Source organism: Dasypus novemcinctus, chromosome 14, assembly GCF_030445035.2.
Source record: "Dasypus novemcinctus isolate mDasNov1 chromosome 14, mDasNov1.1.hap2, whole genome shotgun sequence".
NCBI lineage: Eukaryota > Metazoa > Chordata > Mammalia > Cingulata > Dasypodidae > Dasypus > Dasypus novemcinctus.
This window is the reverse complement of record NC_080686.1, coordinates 76,205,821-76,233,317: the sequence shown is the minus strand read 5'-3', so window position 1 is coordinate 76,233,317 and position 27,497 is coordinate 76,205,821. Positions and strand designations below refer to the sequence as shown.

The window sequence follows — 27,497 nt, the reverse complement described above, 5'->3', positions numbered from 1 at the left end:
GGCTATTTGGGACAACTTACCTTTCCAAATAAATTCAATAATTGTCTTTTCCATTTATTTTTAAAAAGCTGGTGCAATTTTGATCAGAATTGCATTGAATTTGCATATCAACTTGGGTATAATTGACATCTTAGTGATGTTTAGTCTTCCAAGTATTTAGGTCATTTTTCATGTCTTTTAACAATGTGTTGTAGTTTTCTGAATACAAATGCTTTACATTATTGGTTCCATTTCTTTCTAAATATTTGATTCTTTTAGTCACTATTGTAAATAGAATTTTTTCCTGACTTCCTCTTCAGACTGTGCATTACTAATGTCATTTACAGTGTATTTTGTCTGATATAATTATAGCTACTGTGGCTTTTTTTTTTTAATTTCCTGTATGCATGGGATATCTTTTTCCAGCCTTTCACTGTCGATCTACTGGTATTTTTGGGTCTAACATGAGTCTCTTACAGACAGCATATAGGTGACTCATGTTTTCTTATCCACTCTGCCAGTCTGTGTCTTTTGAATGGGGAGTTTAATCCATTAACAGTCAATATTATTACTGGAAAGACAGTTCTTATTTCATCCATCTTGACCTTTGGGTTTTATCTGTCATATTTTCTTTTCACCACTCTCTTGACACTTAATTACTTTTACTGATATAATCTTCATTTCTAGACCCACTTTCAAGCCTCTCTTGCCTGTCTTTTCTTTTCAGACTTTAGTACACCCTTTAGTATTTCCTGCAAAGCCAGTCCCTTGGTTACAAACTCTCTCACTTTCTGTTTATCTGTGAATATTCTACACTGGCCCTGACTTTTGAAAGACAATCTTGCCAGATATAAGATTCTTGGCTTAAAGTTTTTCTCTTGCAATATCTTAAACATATCAGATGACTGTCTTCTTGCCTCCATGGTTTCCGATGAGAAATCAGCACTTAATCTTATTGGCTATTTCTTATATGTTATGAATTGCTTTTCTCTTGCTGCTCTCAGAATTCTCTCTTTGTCTTTGGCATTTGACATTCTGATTATATGTGTCTCAGGAGGTCTATTAAGGTTTATTTGTATGGGAGTACATTGTGCTTCTTGGACATGCATATCTATGTCCTTCAACAGGGTTGGGAAGTTTTACCATTATTTCTTCAAATATTCCTTTTGTCCCTTTCCCCTTCTCTTCTTCTGGAACACCACTGACACATATGCTTTCATGTCTCTTGCTGTCATTTAGTTCCCTGAGACATTGTTCAATTTTTTCCATTCTTTTCTTCATCTCTTCTTTTGTATGTTTACTTTCAGAGGTCATTTCTCAAGCTCCCGTATCCTTTCTTCTTCCTTCTCAAATCTGCTGTTATATGATCCAATATATTTATAATTTCATTTATTGCATATTTCATTCTCATAAGATTAACTATTTTTATGTATGCTTTCAAATTCTTCTGTGTGCTCACCCAATGTCTTCTTAATAGCCTCACTCTCATTAGCTATCTCATTGAAATTATTAAGGAGATTTGCTTGAAAATCTATGATTAGTTGTCTCAGTTCCTTTATTTCATCTGGAGGCTTATTTTGTTCCTTTAACTGGACCATATCTTCTTGTTTCTTGGTATGGATTGTAATTTTTTGTTGGTGTTTTGGAATCTGGCTTACTATATATATTTATTCTGGATGCAGTTTCTCTCTTTAGTTTAGGGTTTTCTTTCCCTTTGTCCCTTGCTAGTTGTGTAGTAGGAGCTGAGGATGTAGTTGGTGCTATAAGCTGTAGAGGCTAAACTGCCTGCATTACCCCAGGGACCAAAGAAGCTTATCCCATCTTTCTTCTTTTCCAGGGGTAAGGACAGAGCCAGAGGCCAGAGCTGTGTGTAATAATATGTGTCCTGCAGGCTTAGACTGTAGTTGCCCAGAGAGACTGATGAAGCTTCTCACCCCTTCCTTCCCTGCCTGGGGCAGGGATAAAGCTGCTGTTGTGGGCAGCAATCTACACTGTGTGGGTCCAAAATGACTAGTAAACTTCTGACTATTCAGTCTATGCCAGCTGAATGTACTTGCAGGTCCTGCCAGCTTCCTCCCTGCCAGAGGTGAGGCTGAATTCTAGGCTGGGCTGCAGTCTGCTCTGGGTGAAAAGAAGCCAGTTCCTACTGACACTATTATTTTTAATCAGTCAGGTTTCCCCTCATGCTGGAGGCAGAGTCAAAATGATGGCTACTGGTTTCTTTCTGACTTGGACAGGTTCAAACATTAGCTGTTTTTAGGGTTTTACTTTAGCCAGCTGAATTCTTTAATCTGTATCTGAAATCAGTGACAGACCATCTTTTCCTCCCCTGTTTTTTTGGAAATAGAGCTTCCAACTCCAGCCATAGAATAGCTCCTGTGGAGGCTTGTGTTGCCAGAGTAGGATGATCACCAGCCTCTTTGTCATGGCTTGTATTTTCCTGGAAAGATTGGGATAATTCCTGCCACTTCTTCCTGGGCAGAGGTAGGGCTGGGGCTTAGGCTAAAGCTGCAATCTGATCTGGATGGAAAGAAGCTGGTCCCTACCATCATTGTGATTTTCAGTCCACACATCTTCCCCTCTTGCTGAAGTTGGAGTTAAAACGGTGGCTTCTAACACTTTCTGACTTGGACAGATTAAAACTTTAGCTATTCTTAGGGTTGTAATTTAGCCAGCCAAATTTACTAATCAGTAGCTAAAGTTGGTGCCCAACTATCTCTTTCTTCCCCATTTTTGGGAATGGAACTTCAAATTCAAGCCAAAGTGGCTTGTGCCTCTAGTGGAGGATGGGCACTGGCTTCTGTGGTGTGAGTGCCCTACTTATGAATCTTGTCTTCAGATGGGCAGTCTCCTCCTTTCATTATTTCAAGGATGTTACAGGATGCTCTTCTGGCCTCCTGGCACATCAAAACAGGTGTTTTTGCTGGCTCTGGATGATTACTAACTACTCTGTAGCAAAAGCTCCTTTCTCTGCTGCCATCTTGCTGATTTTCTTTCACCCTCATTTTTGAAGGACAGTTTTGCTGGGTATGTAGTTCTTGGCTGGCACTTTTTCAGTTTTTTCTCACTGCTGTGGTTTCTGATGAGAGGTTGGTATTTAGTCTTATTGAGGTTCCTTTGTATGTGATGCTCTGCTTTTCTTTTGCTGCTTTCAGAATCCTCTCCTTTTTATTTTTAAAGAATTATTTCATTTGTTTATCCATACCCTCCCCGTCCTCTCTTTATCTTTAATATTTGTCACTCTGAAGAGTAGGTGATATGGAGTAGGTCTCTTTTCTATTTGGGGTGCATTGTCTTTCTTGGATATTGATATTTTATCTTTCATAAGAGTTGGGAAGTTTTCCTCAAATATTCTTTTTGCTCTTTTTCCATTCCTTTCTCCTGGGACATCCATAAGGCTTATGTTTGTGCATTTCATGTTGCCATTAAATTCCCTGAGACCTTGTTCCATTTTATCCATTATTTTCTCTTTCTGTTCTCTTATTTTTTTCAGTTCAGATGTTCTGTCCTTGAAATTATTACTTTATCAGAATTGGGCCAGGGATTTACTAATGGGGTGCAGATTTTATCCCAGGGTTGGGGTTAAAGAGAGACCTAAAAACAGTTTTTCTCCTTGCAATTTCTTGACTGGCCAACAGATGGCTGTCATTGGCAAACCATTCCATAGTGGTGTTACAACCCCCACTTTCCCATGTTTCTAGTCTTGCCAGAACCAAGATTCAAAGTGGGCTCTGCTGACAAATTCATTGAAGAGAATCCCTCTGACTCACCATCCCTCTTCCCTTGTAACAGCTGAGAGGAAGGAAGACCCCTTTTCCTCTCTAGTCAGCTGCAATGAGCCAATGGTTTTATCTAGGTTTAAAGTCTTGAAGGTCTGGGATGGAAGCCGTTCCCAGTCACCACAGGGGTTTAGTAACTCATGTTTGTTATTTTGATTTCTTTGTCTCTCTCTGTCTCTTGCCTTCTTGGGAGTTGCACAGCACTGTCTTGGTCTGGCAACCCCAAAAATAGGCCCCTTGGACAGCTTTTGGCTCTTTCCCCATTGTTTTTGGGAGAGAATTGAGTCCTGCCTGACTACTCTGTGCCATCTTCCTGTAACTCAGCTCTAAATTGTTGATTGTTATTTGACAATTTGAAAGCCTATCACAGTCTAATATATGACCACGATTACTTATCATCATTATTTTTCCCTCTGGTAATAATTAAACTGATGGAAAATATACTCCTTATTTTACTTAGCGAACCAAATGCTTAGGATCGAAAACTTTCTGAGTTTTTTGAAAAATCCAAGTCAAGTTTATTTTAACTGCTTTTACAAAACACAGTTTTTAAAATAAACTGGTTCTATCACAATAGCATAAAAGAAGGGATTCAATTACAAGGCAAATTCTTAAAAATAACTACAAATTTCACTGATCATAGACTTTTTTTTCAAATTTCCCAGCCAAATTACTGAAAAGCATTTTATCAGTTTGTCTGAAAATACATGACTGTATGCAAACAACCGATGCTACCAGATTTTCTTACCCCTGTAATGGAGATTAATGATGCATGGCTGGCCTGTTTTTCAGTAAGAAAAAATTGAAATTCAGTGGTTATCCCTGTCTCACTGAATTCCTCACTGTAGCAGCAACTCCTATCACCAGATTCCAGTACATATGTCTCTCTTACTCCAACCCTACTAAAACCACATTTATCAACATATTATTTCTATATTCAGCTAAAGAGTTTTATATTGGCAACTAGAACAGACTTCTTAATCTGTATATGTAAATAAAAGTATTTTGTATCAGTAGGATATGTTTCACAAAAGAAGGCATAATAATATACAGCATGTAGATCTGGTAAATTACATAGCGTTTTTATATTATTAATCCCTATGATTTAAAGAAGACCTCTACATCGAACCAAAGAGAGGAGACATTAAGAGCTTTTACTAGCTTAGCATTAGCTATTTTGTAAGAAATCCACATGATTAAGTGTTGGCTTTATTAGTTGATGTTATCAGTTATCTTGCAAATAAAAGTATAATCTAAACAAAAACAAGAATGAAAAAAGTGTTAGGTTTATGTAGAGTAGAGAGACGTGTGTTTATCTCACTTCAGACAACAGTACAACCCCTAAACCCTAAGGCAACAATTTTCTGACCCCAAATCTAAAAAAAAAAACCACAAAAATATAATTTATGAAAGCATCTCATTCAGTTATCTCCCCTGTTCATTCATCTTCTGCAAACAACTTTTCAAATTGTAAACACAAATGTCTCCCCACAACAAAAATACCAAGCAATCCATGTCTAGTGACATCTCCATTTACACATGAACAAGAAAAACATGTTTTCCTACCACACTAGGTAAACAATAAAAGAAATCCTCATTCTGATGGACTTACCTCTTGCTCAACCTTGCACACACACAAAAAAAGGCTCTTCCACACTGGGTCTTTCAGTTACTCTGAACTGCCATGTTCCTTCCTATAAAAGTTTAGCAAATGTTCATTTTGTTTGGAATAATTTTTTTCTCCACCCAACTTCTTCCATCACCCTAAATTTACTCATCCATTTTCAAATTTCGGTTCTCCAGGTCAGACTTTCCTGACCACCCAGAATAGATCAGGACTCCAGAAATATGTTTTTACATACTATGCATTTATTGAATGATTATATGGTAAACATCTCTCTTCTGTACTGGAAAGTAAGTTCTATGAGGGTTTCAACACTGTATCTTTTATGCCCAGATCATAAAGACTTAATTGATATCTATTAGTCAGTCGATTTATTTTACTAAACCAAAACGTAATATTATATACCTCCAGCCATTTCAAATATTTTAGGATACATTCTCAGCCAGAGCACCCTGATATGTAAATATATTAATTGCTTACTTTAGAATGACCTTATAGGTTTATTTTTATTGTGACAAATTTGTCACATACAAGCATTAAATCATATGTGCTGTTCCTCACAGAACCTGCCTGAGAACTTTGCATTGCCCTGATCTAATGAGTCAGAGATTTGTGTCTGTTCAATGTCATCTGCATCCACAAATATCACTATGGCCTGGAGGTGATGACAGTTTTTCATCTCACCTTCCGCACTTGAATTTCTAGGACTTTCTTTACTTCAACTCCTCTCTCCTAGAGTTCATTTTTCCTGGATGTTCTTTTATAGGCTCAAACTCTCTTGGGACTAGCTATTCTGCTGCTAGTTTCTCATCTCATTTAGTTTTAGCATATTTTAAAATATTCACTGAAAGTTTGCCAATACTTACTATATCTTCCCAATTTTAAGTATGCTTTGTGAAAACTTGCTATATTTGTGTCATATATGAGGAAATCTTACAATGAAAACAAAATTACAATGTCTATGGTCATTCATAAACATGCATCCATGACTGATGTTTGTGAAAATTATCCCTGAAACTTACTTCAATATAATATTATTTTATTTATTCCATACACCATCACAGCCATTTGATCCTGAAAGAACCATAATACTATAATTCCATGTAGGTTCATTTTCTTTATTTGTGCTCTAAAATCACATATCTTGAGACCAGAGGTGATACTGGCATGCAGAAAAAAAAACATATTCAAAGATTCAGAATGTAAGAATGTGGCAAAGAGCCAGTAACTTGGGATGTTTTTGTATTGCAAAGTTCATGGAAAAGAATGGTGGTAATAACTGGAAAAGCTAGGCTGGGATCACATTATAAATGGTCTTGTGTGATATACTATGGATATAACCCATTGATGGTGAACATATTTTAAGCTGAAAGTGTCAAGATCACATCTGCATTTGGAAAAGATCATTGTGCCAGCTTATTACAAAACAGAGGTAGAAGCATGTTCATTTGTTTGCCTTGGGCATATGGTCAAATTGGGCAAATTTTGTTGTTCATTTCAACATTAAACCCTGTTAAAATCCAATTGGCAAGCTAGACTAGTAGTTAAAATGCTAACAGAGAGCTCACACAGGGCAAATGTTAGTATGTTAGTCTTACTTCTTTGGGTACCATAGCAGTTTGATATGGTTCATGAATTCCAAAAATAGATACTGGATTATGTTTGTAAATTGGTCTGTACCTAAGCATGAGTAAATTGTGATTAGGGTTTTGATTGGGCCACATCAGTAGGGTGTTGAGTCCCCACCCCTTGGTGGGTGTGGACTCACAGATAAAAGACGTGGCAAAGGAAAGAGTTGGAGTTTTGCTATTGGAGTTTTGATGCTGGAGTCTTGAGCTGGAGCTCCATTAATTGGGCACACAGAGGAGCTTGGTCATGAGAAAGGAGAGAGGGCTATGGGAAGAGAAACAAGTCATTGGCATAATAGTCTATACAGAGCAGCTGAACCCAGAGAGAGGCAAGCCCCAGGAGAGAGGAACCCATGAATCCTGAACCCATGCAGACATTAGCAGCCATCTTGCTCCAACGCATGGCAGTAGACTGGTGAGGGAAGTAACCAATGTTTCATGGACTAGTAATTGTAAGCTTCTACCTGAAATAAACACCCTTTATAAAAGCCAACCAATTTCTGGTGTTTTGCATCAGCACTCCTTTGTCTGACAAATACAGGTACTGAACATCATTATTTGGTGTATTTTAAATTCAAAGATAAAATTAAAGAAGACATTGCATAAAAACTAAAATCTTCGTTAATTAGTTTGCTTCTGGAGTTTGGTGCCATGGTTAAATGAAGTCCTTCCTTAAATTTCTGTTCGTAGAAAATTTTGTTAAAACTCTTATTAAATAAATATAATTTTATACATTTTCCTATATAAATAAGTAGAACATTCTGAATAGATTTACATTTTCTTTGTTTCAATATCTTGCCTTGATTTGAGATAATCAGTTTTGAACATTAATAATTGTATATGTCAGAATATAGATTTATCAATTTTATATGGGATATGTTCTCATCCCCGAGGGCATACCCCTATCACACATCTGATTTTTAAGAGAAAGTCCTTGAATAGTGTGGGCAACAGTTAAAGTGAAAAAAAAAAAAGTGTTTATATACATTATGTCTCCTTTTGCACTTAACTTTTTTTGCCTGAAAAAAAAGAAATTATGTGTTCACACTTTTAACACCCTGGACAATGATAGGTAAAAGGGTAAATCTGAGCTCTGATACAGATTGCTTGTTTGATTTTAAAAGAAAACACAAGTTGGTATCTTCATCTATAACAGTGGGGAAAATAAGTTTTCCCATGTCATCTTTTTGTAAGAAACAGATGCAGGGCTGAATTCATGGGTGAAAAACCTCTGCAGTCACACAGGGTCCCACACTCAGAAGGTCACTGTGCTTGGTTTAATGCTCTGCTGGAACTCCTTTGAGCTTCTTAACAGGTTTTGAATAAGGGGTTGAGCATTTTCATTTTGTACCAGGTCCTGCAAATTATTTAATCAATCCTAATTAAATGAAAAATGTGCTCTCATAATCTAGATTTTCTTCCTTAGTTCTTCTATTTTGGTTTAAGTCAATATTTACCCAAGTAGGAAATCATTTATTATCATTTTAAACCAACTAAAATAGTAAAATATTTCAAAAGTATATGTTTATTATAAAAAAATAATTTCAAATAAATTGTATAAACTCAGTAATGTTTATGATAGAAGTCATTTACTACCTAGTTATTGAGAATGTAACAAGAAATTACTAGAATATTTAAAAGGTGGTTGAAAAGTTTATCATTGAAGATATGCAAGTTGTTAAACATTTTTAATATCATAAATAATTCTACAAAATTAAGAAGAATCTTCTAGCAATTCACAGATAAATATCTTTCAACAACTGAGCAGGTTTCTTCTCACTGGGGACAATGTAAATATGCTATATTTTTTCTGTGTCTTTAGATTAATACCTCTGTTTGTACTTATACTTAAAATATACATACTGATAGCTCTAATTTATCAAGCTCTTGCTGAGTACCAGGGACTTTCCTAAATGCTGTATATATATTATCAACTCTCTCTCTCTTTCTCTCTCTTTCTCTCTCTCACACACACACACACACACACACACACAACATCCCTTTGAGGAAAATATTATTTCCATTGTGGTAACAATGTTGAGATTTAGAAAGAATAAGTAACTTCTGGAATCTACAGAGCTGGGAGAAATAAAATTTAATTTTAAACCTGGGTATTTAGATTCTAGAAACTGAACCCTTAATCAGTACATCAATGTTTTAGAAGCTGAGATCCAAGAACATATTCTCAGGGCTCCTTGAATCTGTAGAATAATTTAAAACTCTTTATGTTTTCTATTAAAAAATCTAATCGATAAAAGTATATATGCATTCTGGATCATCTCTATGTTCCAGAACATTTGTTTTTATATCTTCACAAGGTTATCTGATTTCTATAATCTAGAGAGAGAGAGAGAAGGCATTCCAAAATGATAATAATTCTTTTCCACTAAGGTAAGGACACATGACATCATGTTTTACCACATAGATGAAAATTTATCATTTCAGAAAGAGTAAGGTGAGTGTTGAGGTATCACGAACTATTGTGATTACAGGTGTAGCCAGCCTTCTCCCACCTGGGTTCCTTACCAACATTGCCACTGCAATTTAATTTCAGGTAAAGAAAAGCTTAGGTCACATTAGATAATATTAATGTTTTAAATTTTATTTTTACGTAGTTTTGTTCCTATATTTGTGAACTTGTTTTGATATTATAGTTGTGTATAAAGTTAAAAACATATGACATATATTTTTATGTTTGAATTTGTACATTAAAATTAAAATAATTTAAGTCAATAACGGGAGTTTGTGAATTATGGTGTGTTTTTTTTTGCCCAAAATTAAAAAAGAAATCAGAGGAATTCTCTACGGTATGATACTTCTTCATGTGACTGGCTGATTGTCAGCATCAGCATCACAACAATTTTTTTAATATTAGAGAAGTTGTGAGTTTACAGACCATGCAAAACATACAAGACTCCTGTACATCAGCCCACCACAAACACCTTGCATTGTTGTGGAACATTTGTTATAAATGATGAAAGAATATCATCAAAATATTTTTGAAATAATCCATAGCTTATATTTGGTGGTTTTTTTCCCATAAAACACCTTATTGTTAGCACCATATATTAGTATTGTATATTTGTTACAGTTCAAGAAAGAATGATCTCATATTTGTAGTCTTAACTGTTAGGTTCAGAGGGAAGCTGAGGAAGGGAGGTGTTTTAGAATTCATACTGGGAGCCGAGGTTAGTTTTAATAAGACAGAGCTTAGCAGGCAGGTTGAGTCTAGAAAAGACACCTGCAGAGAAGGAGGGGAAGAGAGGGGTATTTATAACTAATTCTGGCTCTGGACTACAAAGGGGCTAGTTTGTGATGGTTCATGATAGCTTTGCAGTTTTAAGGTTAGGGCAAGATTACTCATATCGGTTCTATAGTTCCATCTGAGTCCCTCAGATGTGTGTTGCTACTATTAGACCTGAATGTTTAGGGATGGAGCTGGGAGCAAGTGGGGACAGAAGCTCTGGTTCCATATCAATTAGGAATGCACACCTGCAGGTAGAAGGGGGAGGGAGGAGGATGAAAAGAGGCACAGGAGGTGAGCCTTGGACCTAATAATAACCAAACTCCATTTTCTACCTTGGGGTTTAATGTTTTATATGGTCTCGTGCTACATACAATCCATCCAAAGTATACACTTGTGAACACTTATAATTTTATTTATGTTGATATTATACTCTGTGCTCCATCCTGATCCCTTTCATTTCTTCATGCATTTGTCCTTTTTCCTTATTTTTTAATGTTTAAGCATTTAAAAGATAAATTAATTCATTATCTTCATCTTGCTGTATTTCCTGTGACTGTTGCTAGAATCATTATTTTTAAAGCCTTATTTCTGGAAGAAATGACTTGTTATCTTTTCTGTTTGGTTAAACCTTTGGAAAATATAACTCCTTCTACCCATTTTGACATGGTAACAAGATGCAATCTATTAGATTGGATAGAAAACTGAGTCCATTGAATTTCTGAAATACAAGGACTATATTTAAGAATGATAAGGACTTACTGTTTGACTTTGCAACATAGCTATAAGTTTTTTAAAGTAATAAATTAAATTTAAACTAAATTTTTTTAGAAACCCTCAGTTCTTTTAATGTGCAAAGGCATTTACTCAAATTTTGCAGTCAATCCTGGAGATTAGCAATAACATATATGGATTTTGTAATGTCTTTAAGCCATTTTATCTTTTGAACTGGAAAGGTGATACAATTTCCAAAGATTTCTGATTTGTAAATAATTTTTGGTCAGTGAGAAAAACTGATATAAGACAGTGAATAAAATCTATTATATCAGTTTTAAAAGACAATATGTATTGGAGAGGATGTGGAGGAATGGGAACCTTCATCCACTGCTGGTGAGAAGGTAGAAGAATCCAGCCATTCTGGAGGACAGTTTGGCAGTTCCTAAAAAACTAGCTATAGATTTGCCTTTTGACCCAGCAATTCCACTGCTGGATATTTACCCAGAAGAACTGAAAACAAGGACACAAACTGATATATGCACACCAATGTTCATAGCGGCATTATTCACTATTGCCCAAAGTTGGAATCAACCCAAATGCCCATCAACAGATGAATGGATAAACGAAATGTGGTATATACACACAATGGAACACTGCTCAGCTGTAAGAAGGAATACAGTACTAACACACAGGATAACATGGATGAATCTTGAGGACCTTATGTTGAGTGATGCAAGCCACGCATTGAAGGACAAATACTACATGACCTCTCTGATATGAAATAAGCAAATCAAGCTGTCTCAGAGACCTACAGACTGAACGTTAGCCTTACAGGAAATGGGAGGGGGGGGGGGAAGAGACCATGTATATATTTTCTTTTTATGTTGTTACTAAAGATCTTGGATTAGGGGAATGCTGAATATTGAGAAAAAAATCAGTCAAAGTCAAAAAAGGTAAAAATAAAGCTATCATATTAAAATCATTCTAAAATTGATCTATCCTTTATATACATTAAAATAATTCAATTATAAATTTTAAAGTTTTAAATATAATCAGAAATCTGTAAGCCTTAAATAGTTTCTGAAAACTTTTGCTCTCTATCCTGCCCTTGCTATCCTTTCATCCAGGGGAAAAAATACAGAAACTCATATATTTTCATTTATACAAGTGCCCAGTCCATAGCAGTAGTCCTTTCTTCCCGTATGTTATTTGAGGAGGGGATAAATCATCAACAACAAACAACCATTCTGTACATTATTTTCCTGTCAGGTTCTATGTAAAATTTAAGGCATTTACATTTCCATACATCACATTATTTGAAAATTATAATGCTTTCTATTAAACTGTACTTCAATATTCTGTTTTGCCTGCAGCTGAATGTGGTGCATCTGCAACAAATAATGAAGGAATTTTGCTCTCTCCAAATTATCCACTCAACTATGAAAACAACCATGAATGCATTTATAGTATTCAGGTTCAAGCAGGAAAAGGAATCAATATTTCAGCCAGAACATTTCACTTAGCCCAAGGAGATGTTCTTAAGGTAGGTGAACTTGGAAATACTTGTATTTTAATCATTTTTAGTCATTAAATATACATTATTACATACATATATGTATATATGTATGCATATGTATATCAAATCAGCCATAAGTTGATGCCATCTTTTGTACATTCAAATTATGCATTAATTCCCATTTTTCTGTTGTTATTTTACTGAAATAGAATGTCTTATTTTCAAACAATGTATATTTCTAATAAGAAAAGGTAAATTTTAATTTTATAATACATAAATTTAAATCCTTCAATGATATAAGAATAAGAAAACTTTCATTCCAAATATATCATATTCAATAAATATATTTACAACATAATTAACATGTGATGGTAATTTCTTTAAGAAATACAGTGAAAATTTGTTTTATTTTGGCTATTAGGTAGCTTATTTTTTTTATATATGAAGAATTCTTTGCTGCTATGACTATAAATCAGTTCATATTTCATGGTCATATAAACCTGATAACCCACTTCTATCAATTTTTTAAGAAAAAAATGTCTTTGATAATAAACATTTAGTGTCTCATTTATTAAAAATTTTTTAAAACCTGGCCATTAGAAGGATTAATTTCTTGCAAAAACTGGTATGTCTCTCATGATATTACCTCATAATAGATGATTTGTAGACAAATATGAAAATAAATAACCATGTGGATTTTGTGTGGGTAGATAATATTTATTAATTTGAGTAGAACCCAATGTTATACAGGTTTAAGAAAATAAGAACCAATTACAGAATGCATAACTTTGCCCCATGCATACAAATGCAAAAACTAAATTCAGGGAATTAAATTTTAAAACTATTCTAGAATATTCAGATTTGGTATTTCCTGTTGCTCTTGTATTTGAAATAATCAAAATCCTACTACTTTAAGAAGATACAGTTTAGATAAATATTTAATTGCTGATTCATATTGTATAATAAAAGTATTTTGGTATATATAAAAATATAAAATCATATTATATAGTTTTTAAATGATTTCATAAATTATTCTTAATTGTCAAGGTTTGCTTAAGACAAATAAGTAATTCAACATTATTTTGTTTTTACAAAATCATTTTGAAAAAATGAAAATATCCCTGATGGGCAGAGGTGGGGAATTCTCATTTAAGTAGTGATATTAAGATTGCTTGCTTACCCAAGAAATCTGTGATGATGATACTGATTGCAGATGACCAGGCCCTGACTCAGCCCATGCAGGGCTTTTTATTTGGACATGTATGAGTTGATAACTGCTTTGTGAATTCCTTGCCCAGTTAGCTAAACTCACTTGACAAGGGTTCAGACTATATCTTTGTAATCATCCTTTTCAAGGTAAAAAACTTACTACATTTATTCTTTTCCATTTGCATGTGGGAATCAAGAAACCATAGGGCTAATTTTGTTATCTGAAGTACTAGTTTCTATCATTCATCAGTCTTGACTCTTAATCCTTTGTGACTCATCTCACAGATTTTAGTGAGACCTTAATAACAAAGGTTGTAAAAAAAAACTTTTCACATTGAAGTTATACAAACATTTGATAGAAAAAAATACTATTTGCTGTTTCCTTCTTTTAAAACTAATATTTTGATGATAGTTGATGGTTCTCTAACATAAACAATACTCTATGCTTTCTAAGATTTGTACAAGCTTTGGGAAAGATTTACTGCAGAGCATCTAGATGTGTACAATTTTAATATTAATTCACAGCAAAAATATGCACTCCTTTTTCTGTACTTTTCCAGAAATGGCACTAAAAATTCACTTTTTAAAACTTGTCTATCTCCATCCAGTTCATTCCACTGGATTTGTTTCTTAAAATAAGTTATATTTTCTAGACTGCAGTCAAGATTTAGATTAATTGGATGCTTACACGTAAGAATTGAGACAGTGCTTACTTTTTTCAGGTGGGTTGTGGAAGAACATTAAATACCAATACATAGATCAGTTGTATGAATCAAGCCACTCATCAACATCACACAAGCAACGATAAAACCTTGTATTTATGAGTTGAAAGTCAGGAAGTGCTTCCTATCACCTGCCATCATCCTTCATGAAAATACCTCTCTCTTCTCCCTCTGTGCTTCCTGAAATTTATCTATTACTTTTCTATATTGAATAGGTTTATTATTTGGGAAACTCATTGGTGTAACAGATGATATCTTTCAAAAATAAAATAGCCCTAAAATGGGTACTGGGTATCAATCACATTTTAGTGTGAAATATGCTCCTCTGAATGCCTTATTTATTTGGAAAAAGGGTTACATAAGTTTGTGATAAGTGCTACACAGAGGTAGGTCATGTCCTTGGTTGTAAGTGCCAACATGAGAGAATGTAGTGGTAAAAGAGAAAGGCAAGTAGAAGAAATTCAATCTAAAGGTCTTTTGTGGATTTAACTATTGATTTCTCTTTCACAAGTGAAAATTTGTATTCCCAGCAATTTTTCCAGTTTTAAAATTTTCCTGGAATAAACATATGTTCCCAAACTTGAAAAGATTCTATAGTAATTATTATAATATAAATGTAAATATTATATTATAAATATTATAATATAAATATACCAATTTGTCTTTCCTCCCTTGGATTCTTTTTGAATTGTTACTTTCAAATAACTTCAGCAAGCCATTGTGGAGAGAGTTTGGGGTGGGCTTTTACAATCCAAGTTTGTTCTCTTTATCGTCTCTCTGCCAGTGTAAGGTAAAAGGTATTTAAAAATCACTTCATTCCTCTCAACTAGTAATTCAGTGATACCCACCAGTATTGACATAATTAGGCAAGCAAAAGCAGACACATGGAACCTTCAAAAGACAAAGAATTATTTCCCAAAGATTGTGAAGCCCAAAATACTCTCAAGATAGGTCTTTGCCTAACTGCAAACTAGTCCTTGAAAACTCTTCCCCATCCCCATACTTTCCATTATTCAAACTAGCAACATGAGCTCTCCTTCACTGTTTAAACCAGGTCCTGGGGCTTAAGAAATAAGATTTAAAAGAAAAATAGCCCACTATAGAACCATCTGCTCTTTGACTGAGAGAATTAAAAATTATCATTTTTTCTGTATTTAGTACAATTGGCTACATTCTTTGGAATGGCGTTCTCTTGCATTCCTTGTTTAAGAACAAGGTTTGGAAGGAGCTGTATGTATGTATGTATCTATCTATTTGTTTATTGGTTTCATTCTCTTTATGACAGACACTTTATCAGGTTCTGATAAAAGCAATAAGAACTTTTCTCTCTGGGAGCTCACAGTTCTGGCTCTGTCAAGTTGTCTTCTCTTTCTTTCTCTTCCACTCTCCTTTCTGTAAAAGTACTTCATTTATTAATAACCACTCTAGTAAGTTTATATCAGTGAGTTTCAAGTATAAATAATAACGTGACTCCTCTAAGTAGTTTTTTTTTTTATAAGTTTTGACTCATGGGCCCCACTCCTGGAATTTTTGATTCAGTAGATCTGAGGAAAGATGTTTCAATTTATCTGGGCTTCGGATTATGAATTTTTTAAAGCGTTCCAGATTATTTGATAACCAGCAGGTTTGGAAATCATGAAAATATCCTTCTTTGGTTCTAGGGTTTGAATGAATAAAGTTCAAGACATCAAATTACTTTATTGTATTTCTTCAGGGATTGCAGGCTATTAATCTAAATAACAGAAATTTGACCTCCACATGAGTAGATAACTCTGAGGCATCAGCTTTACACCAGATTTATATTTTATGTAAAACTTCCTTGTGAATCTGTGACATTTGTGAGATAATAAATCATTTTGACAAGGAGCCAAGAAAACCCTCTTTGGAAAGACAGAATAATTTTCAGGCATGAGGGGATAGTTCTAGTAGTGTCCACCAACCCCCTTCAAAAAAAAAAATCTAATCGTTATTCTAGCTTGAAGTGCTGAAGAGAAAAGTGAAAGGGAATTTCGTATCATCCAGTCTGAACTGAAGAAATAAGAATGCAGAATGATCACTTAAGATATATGAGTTTTTTTTCCATTTCTTAAGTTAGTCGGTATCTATTTATTTATTTATTTATTTATTTATTTATTTTAGAAGTTACTGGAGATTGAAACCGGGACTTCATATGCATGAAACAGGAGCTCAACTACTTGAGCTACACCTGCTCCTCAGTCAGTGGATATTTTAATCTTTCTCCCTGTGAACTGTGAAAGGTTTTGGCTTACATGTTTTGCACTATTGACATGACAAATACATAACCTTCTATCCATAATTTTTGTAATGTATTTTGTATCAACTTTTGTACTATGGATACCATTAGACTGTTGATGTTTGCACTTAAAAGTAGAGAATGGGTTAAGCACTCATTTTTCTAGTTGCTGCTTAACTTTGGAAACTTTAATTAGCGCACCCATGAGTAGTTCTGGATTTAACATTGTACCTTCCTTTAAGGAAAGAAAAAAGTCATAACAATTACATTTTGCTAAAAGTCTTTTAATATCCACTTTTTAATGTTAAATTTTGAGACATCTATGCTTTGAAATACATTAACAGAGCTATGCAATACAAAATCACCCACTATGACTTATGTTGTTCTGCAGACTCCTATCAACCACATTGTGCTCATTCTTTCCACTTTGCCTGATTGGCATTCCAAACTCACCTGTCCAAAGTGAAACTCTTGATTTTTTTCCTCATCACATCTGCTCTCCCTTAAGTTTTCTCCATATCAGTAAGTGTAAAGTCTATTCTGCCAGTTGCTCAAGGACAAAGTTGAGGTGGTCCTTGACTCTTCTGTCTTCTACACTTGACATACTACTCATCAGCAAATTTTCTGGTCTCTTCCTTCAAAATATATCCAGAACCAATCACTGATATATAAAGTTACTACTTGATCTAAGCCACTATTATCTCTCACCTGGTGGATTAGTGAAATCAGTTCCAACTGATCTCCCTAATGCCAGTCTATAGTCTATTTTCAACCCAATAGCTGTTGTGATCCTTTTCAAGTATATGATGGATCACACTACTCATTGCCTCAAAACCTTTTTATATATGCTGCAACAAGAAAGAATCTTGAAAACATGATGCTCAGTATAAAAAGCAAGTCACATAGGACAAATATTGTATGATGTCATATATTATGCATAGTATATTTTTTATCCTCCCACTAGAATGTAAGCTCCAAGAGAACAGGGACTTGCATTTAATATTTAACTCTACTACAACTCCAGCACCTAGGAGCAGTGCCTCTTATAAATTAAACACTCAGTAAATATCCTCTCTTTTCTCCTAGGGGAAAAAAAAAGATTAAATAGTGATTTCGTAAACATTTCAATTACTTTCCCTGTAAATCAAGAGCAACATTTCCTTTCTAGTAAACTTCAATTGTTAATATTTCTGATCTAGGAAAAATGAAATGTATCTGTATATGACTCAGGTACTTTTAAATATCACTCCCTCCTCCATGCCTTTTTGTCCAACTATAGCTTCTGAAATTCAGTATTATAGTTGATGGTAATTATTAGAAGAACATGTCTGCTCAATCAATTAAATAAGCAAATGTATTCTAACAATTGTAAGCACATTATGCCCTGGTTAATTTACCACACACCTAATCTAATTATTAAGCATGGACTTTAGAGACAGGAAGAACTAAGTTCAAATATACAGCTTGCCACTTAGTAGTTAATAATTTTTGGTAAATGAATTACTATTCTAAATTTGAGTTTCCTCACCTGAAAAGTTGTGAAATTGATAATAACCTCTATCAAGTGTTGCCAGTCAAATGACTAAATTATTCGATATTATAAAACATTGCACAGTGCCTGCACTTTGAAAGTTCTCATTGAATATTAGTGTAGTAGGAACACATTTCCGAAACTACTAATCCAAATTTACAAAATGTGTAGATTGTAAAGACTTTTCTATTAAAAGATTAATTTTTTTTAATCTTTATCTTCTATTTTTGATGGTTGGTAGGAAAATCAACCTAGGTAAATTCAGAATACAGTTAGTCAATTTTGCATTTGTCAATTTAGGGTCCCCCACATACTTTGGAATTTCATCTAGATTCTGGGGTTCTTATCTGGCAACAAGATATCAAGGTTTCAGGGATGGAAAGTTCATTTAGTATTGGGGCTTCATCTGTTCATGGCAGCAGCTTCTGTGATGTATCATTTCCTACCTGGTCTCCAGTCATCAGTCTAATTGATCGTCCATTGCTGGGTCTTAGAAATCCTCACTGCAAACCTCTTTGAATCCACCAGTTCCTGGTTCTATATTCTGCTGTGCTCTCATCCTCTTGAGAAATAATTTAGGTTTTCTGCATGCTGAAGTTCAACACAGCTCCATGTGGCTGGTTCAGACCTAGGTGCCTTACCTACCACAAACAGCCTTTTCTTTTGTATCTTTTCTCAGCTGAATTTGTACAAGTTTTGCCACCTTCTTGGGCTCTAGATAGAAAGTAAGGTATAAATTCTCTTTATTTTCTGATTCTAAACCATCTTGGGGTTCTAGACTTCCTCAACTCCAGATGGGTGAGATGCAAGGTCCTGTCTTAGAGATCTTAAATAAGAATCCAACTCAAAAGTTAAGAGTTCTTCCATTGCTAGAATAGTAAGTCTATAGTAGAAAAACAATAAGTGTAATTTAGTCCATTGTTCATTCCCCAATCTTGAGGATTTGGGGATGGTGATGCCCACTCTGCTTCTAACAGAGAGGGAACTTAGATCCCATGGGGCAGTTGGATGGAACTATCTTGCTTGTAGTTGCAGATAGTCTCTATTCCTTGGGATGGGCATTGTCCATCACCATCACCTTGTTGGTTGTCCAGGGTGAGTCCAATGAACTGGAGAGTAGGTGTTGCAACTCTGCTGAAATTCAGGGCTCCACTGGCACATGAATGAACCAAAGATTTAAGGCTCTGGGGCATATATTTAACAAGTATAGTGATAATTATAGGTTCAAATAAAAGGGGCAGAAGAGCCATATTTAGGGAACCTATAAATGTGTCTACCTCTCTTACAGTGAGGAGCATAAATTCCAAAGTAAGTCCCACTGACAGGGTGCTGAATTCATGAGCTGTCTGCCCTGCTTATAGTTTTTGGATATCTCTAGAACCCTCAGGACCCCGCTATTTGAGGCACTGTTTACCATAACATTCAATGAGATCCTGCTGAGACTTGCATAAGCATAATCTCTGGAATGACCTCCCAACTCACTTTGAAATCTCCTAACCATAAAAACTCATTTGTATTTACCATTTCCCCCTTTTGATCAAGGCCACCAGAGGTTCTGAGAGATGGGAGAAGGAAGAATATATGTAATATGAAGGCATTTTCAGGACATTGGAGTTGTCCTGTATGACATTGCAGTGACTGATACAGGTCATTGTATATTTTGTCATAACCTACAAAATTGTGCAGAGTATAACTATAATGTTAACTGTAGTCCATGGTTAGTAGCAATGTTTCAATATGTGTTCATCAACTGTAACAAATATATCCCACTAATGAAGGATATTGTTAATGTAGATGAGTAGGGAAGGAGGAGGGGGTGGGGCATATAGGAATCCCATATTTTTAATGTAACATTTATGTTACACCAACAGTATCAGAGTGTTCCTATTTCTCCACATCCTCTCCAGTACTTATCATTTTCTGTTTATTTAAATAATAGCCATTATATGCAGTGTGAGACTATATCTCATTATTTTGATTTGCACTTCCCTAATAACTAGTGATATGGAACATTTTTTTTCATGTGCTTTTTGACCTTTTGTATGTCCTCTTTGGACAAATGTCTATTTAAATCTTTTGCCCATTTTTAAATTGGATTGCTTGTTCTTTCATTGTTGAGTTGTGTAATCTCTTTTTATAGAATGGAAATCAAACCATTATCAGATATGTGGTTTCCAAATATTTTCTCCCATTAAGGAGGCTGCCTTTTTACCTTCTTGACAAAGTCCTTTGAATCAAAAAAAGTGTTTAAATTTGAGGAGGTCCCATTTATCCATGTTTTCTTTCATTGCTCCTGCTTTTGATGTAAGGTTTAAGAACGCATCACTTACCACTAGGTCTTGTAGATGTTTTCCTGAATTTTTTTCTAGAAGCTTTATGGTTCTTGCTTTTATATTTAGGTCTTTAATCCATTTTGAGTTAATTTTTGTATAGATGTGAGGTAAGGGTCCTCTTTTTTTCTTTTGGTTGTGGATATCCAGTTCTCTCAGCACCATTTGTTGAATGGATGGTTCTGCCCAAGCTGGGTGTGTTTGACAGGCTTGTCAAAATTCACTTGACCGTAAATGTGAGGGTCTGTTTCAGAACCATTTGGTTCCATTTGCCTGTGTGTCTGTCTTTATGACAGTACCATGCTTTTTTTTTTTTCTGCCACTGTAGCTTGGTAATATTATTTAAAGTCTGGAAGTAAGAGTTCTCCAACTTTGCTTTTCCAGCTTATGATGTTTATCACTATTCAGGGCCCCTTAGCCATCCAAATAAACTTGATAATTGTGTTTTCCATTTGCTTAAAAACTGCTGGTGGAATTTTTATTGGGATTGCATTGAATAGGTGCATAAGTTTGAGTAGAATTAACATTTTAATGATATTTAGTCTTCCAATCCATGAGCATGGGATGTTCTTCCAATTATTTAGGTTTTTTTTTAGATTTCTTTTAACAATGCATTGTAGCTTTCTGAATATAAGTACTTTACTTCCTTGGTTAAGTTTATTCCTAAATATTTGATTCTTTTTGTTGCTATTGTAAATGGATATTTTTTCCTGACTCCTCCTCAGATTGTGCATTATGATCGTATAGAAACATCATTGCCTTTTGCATATTGGTATTGTATCCTGACACTCTACTGAAATATTCTATTAGCTCTAGCAGCTTTATTGTACATTTTGGGGGACTTTAGATATAGGATCATATCATCAGCAAATAGTGAAATTTCACTTCTTCCTTTCAGATTTGGATGACTTTTATTTCTTTATCTTGCCTGATTGTTCTAGCTAGAACCTTTAGTACTCTATTGAGCAACAGTGGTGACAGTGGGCTTCCTTGTCTTGTTCCTGATCTCAATGAAAAAGCTTTCAGTTTTCATCATTTGAGTACAATGTTAGCTGTGGGTTTTTCATATATGGCCTTTATCATGTTAAGGACATTTGCCCCAATTTCTATCTTCTGTAGTATAATTATCAAGAAAAGATGCTATATTTTGTCAAATATCTTTTCTGCATCAATTGATAAGATCGTATGATTTTTATTCTTTAATTTATTAATGTGGTGTATTTTGCTAATTGATTTTCTTATATTGGACCAACCTTGCATGCCTGGTATAAAACCCCCTTGATAATGATGAATAATTATTTTAATGCGTTGCTGGATTCAATTAGCAAGTATTTTATTGAGGATTTTTGCATCTGTATTTATTAGAGAAATGGGTCTGTAATTTTTATTTCATAATATCTTTATCTGGCTTTGGTATTAGGGTGAAATTGGCTTCACAGCATGAGTTTGGTAGTTTTCCTTCTTATTCAATTTTTTGGAAGTGCTTAAGTAAAATTGGTATTAAATCTTCTTTGAATGTTTGGTAGAACTCACCTGTGAAACCATCTGGTCCTGGCCTTTTCCTTTTTGGGAACTACTTGATGACTGTTTCTATCTTTTTACTTGTGATTGGTTTCTTTAGGTGTCTAGGTCTTTTATTTCTTCTAGGGTCAGTGTAAGTTGTTTGTACATTCATCTACATTGTCTATTTTTTGGTATACAGTTTTTCACAGTATCATTTTATGATCTATTTTATTTCTGTGGGGTCACTAGTAATGTCCCTGTTTCATTTTTTACTTCATTTATTTGCATCTTTTTTTCTTTGTCAGTCTAGCTCAGGTTTTGTCAATTTTGTTAGTCTTCTCAAAGTACCAACTTTTGGTTTTGTTAATTCTATTGGTTTTTTTTCCTCAAATTTATTTATTTCTGCTCTGATCTTTGTTATTTCATTCCTTCTACTTGCTTTGCCATTAGTTTGCTACTCCTTTTCTAGTTCCTCCAGCTGTATAGTTAAGTTATTGGTTTTAGTTCTTTCTTCTCTTTCACTGTAAACATCACAGATTATAAATTTTCCTCTCAGCACTGCTTTCACTGCATCCCATAGGTTGTGATATGTTGTGTTCTTGTTTTCATTCATCTTGAGATATTTATTGATTTTTCTTGAAATTCCTTCTTTGACCCACTGATTATTTAAGAATGTATTGTTTAATCTCTATACATTTGTGAATTTTCCCTTTTTCCACCTCTTGTTCATTACCAACTTTATTCCACTATGATACGAGAAAGTGCTGGGTATAATTTCTATCTTGTTGAATTTGTTGAGATCCTGTTTGTGACCCCCAAAATGTGTTCTACCATGGAGAAAGATCCATGAGCACTTGAAAAGAATTTATATTCTGCTGTTTTGGGGTGCAATGTTCTGCATATGTCTATTATATTTGATCCATTTCTCATATGATTCAAGCCCTCTCTTTCTTTACTGAACCTCTGTCAAATGTTCTTTCCTATGCTGGGAAGGGTGTATTGAAGTCTCCAGCTATTAAAGACATCTATTTCTCCCTTCAGTTTTGCCAGTGTTTGCCTCATGTATCTTGGGGCATTCTGGTCAGAGACATATATATTTATGATTTTTTCTTCTTGATTAATTGCCCCTTTTTATTAATATAGAATGTCCTTCCTTGTCTCTAATAACAGTTTCTCTTTTAAAGTCTATTTCATCTGATATAATTATAGCTATCCAGCCTTTTTGTTATTGTTTACTACACATGTGGAATATCTTTTTCCAATCTTTCACTTTCAGTTTATTGTTATCCTTAGGTCTCTTGAATGTACCATATAGATGGCGCATAGTTTCTTATCCATTCTACCAGTCTATGTCTTTTGATTGGATAATTTAATCCTTTAACATTTAATGTTGTTTTAGTAAAAGTAGTTCTTACTTCACCCATTATGACCTTTGGGTTTTATCTGTCATATTTTATTTTCACCACTCTTTTGACAAATTTCATTACTGCTATGGCAGTTTGATATTATTTATGAATTCCAAAAAGAGATATAGATTATGATTTTAAACCAGTCTGTTTCTCTGGGGGTGATACCATTTGATTGTTTTAGATTCAGCTGAGATGTCTTTGATTAAATTTTGTTAAGATTAGGGCTTTGATTCATTAGGGCAACTCAGAGTTGAGTCCTTGTCCCCTTGGTGTGCTATATAATTGGGTGCTCAATCAAGAACACAGAAGTAGATACCAAGAGAAGATGAACAGAGAGAGACAGCTCAGTAGACATGAAAGAGGCCCAAGTAAGAGAAATGAGCCATTCACCTGACAGTTTACAGCTGACCTTGTGAAGAGAACAGAGCAGCTGAGCCTGGAAAGAACTGAGCCCTGGGAAGAGAGATGAGCCCTATTCCAGCTTACATCTGAGATCAGAAGAAACTGGATTGACAGAGCCGTAAGAGGGAAGAGAAAGGCTGAACCCTTGCAGACAGTGCCCACCATCTTGCTTCAAAACCTGGCAACAGAGTTTGGTAAGGAAGTAACCTGGAGTTGGATTCTTTAGGGCCTTGTAACTTTAAGCTTTTACCCCAAATGAATACCTTTTATAAAAGACAACAAATTTCTGGTACTTTGCATCAGCACCCCTTTGGCTGACTAATATACAGTTATTATAGATGCAATCTTCATTTCTAGACTCTCTTCCATACCTCTTTCTCCTGTCTTTTCAGGCTGTAACACTCCCTTTAGTATTTCCTACAAAGCCTGTCCTTTGTTATAAACTCTCTCAGTTTCTGTTTATCTGTGAATATTCTAAACACTCCCTCATTTTTGAAAGACAATCCTTCCAGATATAATATTCTTGGTCGGCAGTTTTTCTCTTGCAGTATCTTTTTTTTTTTTTTTAATTGACTTTGTAATAATATTACATTAAAAATATATATGTGAGGTCCCATTCAACCCCACCCCCCCAACAACACTCGTTCCCATCATCATGACACATCCATTGGATTTGGTAAGTACATCTTTGGGCACCTCTGCACCTCATAGACAATGGTTCACATCATGGCCCATACTCTCCTCCATTCCATCCAGTGGGCCCTGTGAGGATTTACAATGTCCGGTGATTACCTCTGAAGCACCATCCAGGGCAGCTCCATGTCCCAAAGACGCCTCCACCTCTCATCTCTTCCTGCCTTTCCCCATACCCATCGTCCACCATGTCCTCTTTTCCCAATCCAATGCCACCTCTTCTATGTGGACATTGGATTGGTTGTGTCCATCTCTTGCAGTATCTTAAATATATCGTATAACTGCCTTCTTGCTTCCATGGTATCTGATGAGAAATTGGCACTTAATTTTATTGTATGTTCCCTTTATGTTATGCACCACTTTTCTCCTGCTGCTCTCAGAATTATGTCTCTGTCATTTGACATTTTGATTAGCGTGTGTCTTGGAGCAGCACTATTCATATTTATTCAGCTGGGAATATATTGTACTTCTCAGATGTAGATATCTATGTCCTTCAATAAGTTTGGGAAATTTTCTACCATTATTTCTTCAAATATTTCTTCTGCCCTTTTTCTCTTCTCTTCTCCTTCTGGGACACCCATGCCTTGTATGCTTGCACATCACTGGCTGTTATTTAGTTCCTGTTTAGGTCCAAAATGACTGCAGTTGCCCAGGGGGACTGATGTAGACCACCACTCGCCTACCATGCCAGGGCATGGATGGACCCTCTGGTGTGCCCAACAATCTAATCCATGTGGGCTGAATACACTTGCAGTTGCCCTGAGAGAGTTAAAGAGTACTGTCCTTTCTGTCCTTTAAGGGATGGGAATGGAACCACCAATGCCTAACAGTTCAGTTCACAAAGATTGAAAGAGCCTGCTGTTGCCTGGACAGGCTGAGGAAACACCAGCCCCCTCCTATCCTATCTATCCTATTGTGTTGTGGGGGTGAGTCTACAGGCACCAAATAGTTCAGTTCCTGTAAGCTGAGAGCACCTGCCATTGTCTGGAGAAGCTGAGGAAATACCAGGTCTCTCCTATCCTATTGGAAGGCAGAAGTGGATCCACAAGTGCCCAACAGTTCAGTCTGTACAGGCCAAAAGTCCTTGCTATTGCCTGAAAAAGCTGAGGAAGCCCAGCTCCCTTCCTATCCTACTTAGGGGCAGGGATAAAGCTACAGGTTTCTTACTATTCAGTCTGTGTGAACCAAAAGCACTTGCAGTTACCCAGAGAGGCTGGGGAAACACAGTTCCTCTCATCCGATGGGAGTGAGGGTGGAGTCACAGGTGCCCAATAGTCAAGTTCTTGTAAGCCAAAAGTGCCTTCAGTTGCCCTGCCAGAGGTGGGGCTGAAGCCTCATCTAGGGCTGCAATTCGATCCTTGTGGAAAGAAGCCAGTTCCTAACTTCACTGTGATTTTCAGTCAGCCCAGCTTCCCCTCATTGTGGAGGTAGCTACTGGCCTCTTTCCAACTTGGACAGGTTCAAAATTTAGCTGTTCTGAGTATTATACTTTGGCAAGCCAAGTTTACTAATCAGTTGCTGAAGTTGGTGCCCAATGTTACTTTCTCCCCTGATTATGGGAAGTGGAGCTTTCCACTCTTGCCATGGAATAGCTTCCAGGGAAGCTTGTGCTGTAGGTACCATCCTCCACCCAATGGAGTGCTCAACTCATGAATGTTCTATGCAGATGGGCAGTCTCCTCCTTGCATACGTTCAAGGATGTTGCAAGATGTTCTTCTGGTCTACTTGGGTCCCCAAACCATTGCTTTAGATACCTCTGGGTGATTACTAACTGCCCTGTAGGATGAGCTGACTCTTGGAACTCCTTATTCTGCTGCCATCTTGCCCCTCCTACAGTTATTGACTTTTAGAAAACATTTCTAAGATGTATTAATTTCAAGTTTCTTTTCTATCCTCTATCCTCTGTGAGATTTGGAAATATATCTCATATGGTGGTATGCCAGTGTTGTTTTACACAGACTCATGACAATTTATTTTTAAATTTTCAGTAATTTTGAGAGTCAATTTTTAAATACAGCTATTATTTAAAAATTAAATTACATAAACTTACAAAGAAATTATATTAAAAATAAAGATAATACTTAAAATGTTTTACCTCCTACTAATTTTACTACATTAGACTATTATCTGTGCTTTTTAATTTATTTATGCATATTGTATTTTATGGTGGAACTATGTAATGCCACACCTCTTTACCACTGTTCCCAACTTCATTTCAGTGATATCACATCGATGGCTTGATATTGGCCATAGTGCCAAGTCACCACTGATATTGGCAAATATAAGAAATCAAGGCTTGATTTATCATTTTGTTTATTGTCTAGACTTAAGAAAGTAAAGGAGAAAATATAGAAATGTGTCTGTAGCTAGTATGTTGTGAATAACACTAAAATTTGTGGAAATATTTTTTCTAGTGTCCAATAATTATTTAATTTAGCAAAGAAATTGCTTATGTAATTGGCAAATTGGTGTAGTTTTGACATAATATTGTTTTTGATGTTTTGGTTTTCCTTGTTATTGAAACATATCAAGCAATATTTATTTAAGGGTTATTTTTTAGTTGCAACTATAAATTGGAGTTACAAAAGGTTTGGCTAAAATCAATGAAAACATTCTGTAAGAATCAATAGACAATATGGAATTTACAATAAAGAGCTTACAATTTTCTTCTTTAGGTTGAGATACACAGTGCTAAATAGATTTAAAAAAACAGGATTGCTTTATGCTATTTGAAGGATTGTACTATACAGGCTTGAGAATATCTTACAAAAATAATAATTAACTTGAAATGAAAGAAAGAATATAACATATTTAATTATTATTTGTAATTTACATGCCACAATGATCCCTTAATTCAATGGTTGGCAACTTATAGCCCATGAACCAAATTCAGCCTGACACTGTTTTTGCAAATAGCTTTATTAGAAAATAACCATGCCCATTCCTTTATGTATTGT

The 27,497-nt window shown here is 35.2% G+C and overlaps 1 protein-coding gene across 2 annotated transcripts in view; it reads left to right on the top strand.

Annotated features, from left to right (window-relative positions):
* The window catches only part of CSMD3 (CUB and Sushi multiple domains 3), a 1,328,729-nt gene that overhangs the window by 910,850 nt on the left and 390,382 nt on the right, over window positions 1-27,497 (top strand). For both annotated transcript variants that reach the window (XM_058275930.2, XM_058275932.2), the window contains one exon: window positions 12,345-12,514. In XM_058275930.2, the coding sequence (XP_058131913.1) occupies window positions 12,345-12,514 (170 nt within the window). The remainder of the gene's footprint in view (window positions 1-12,344; window positions 12,515-27,497) is intronic.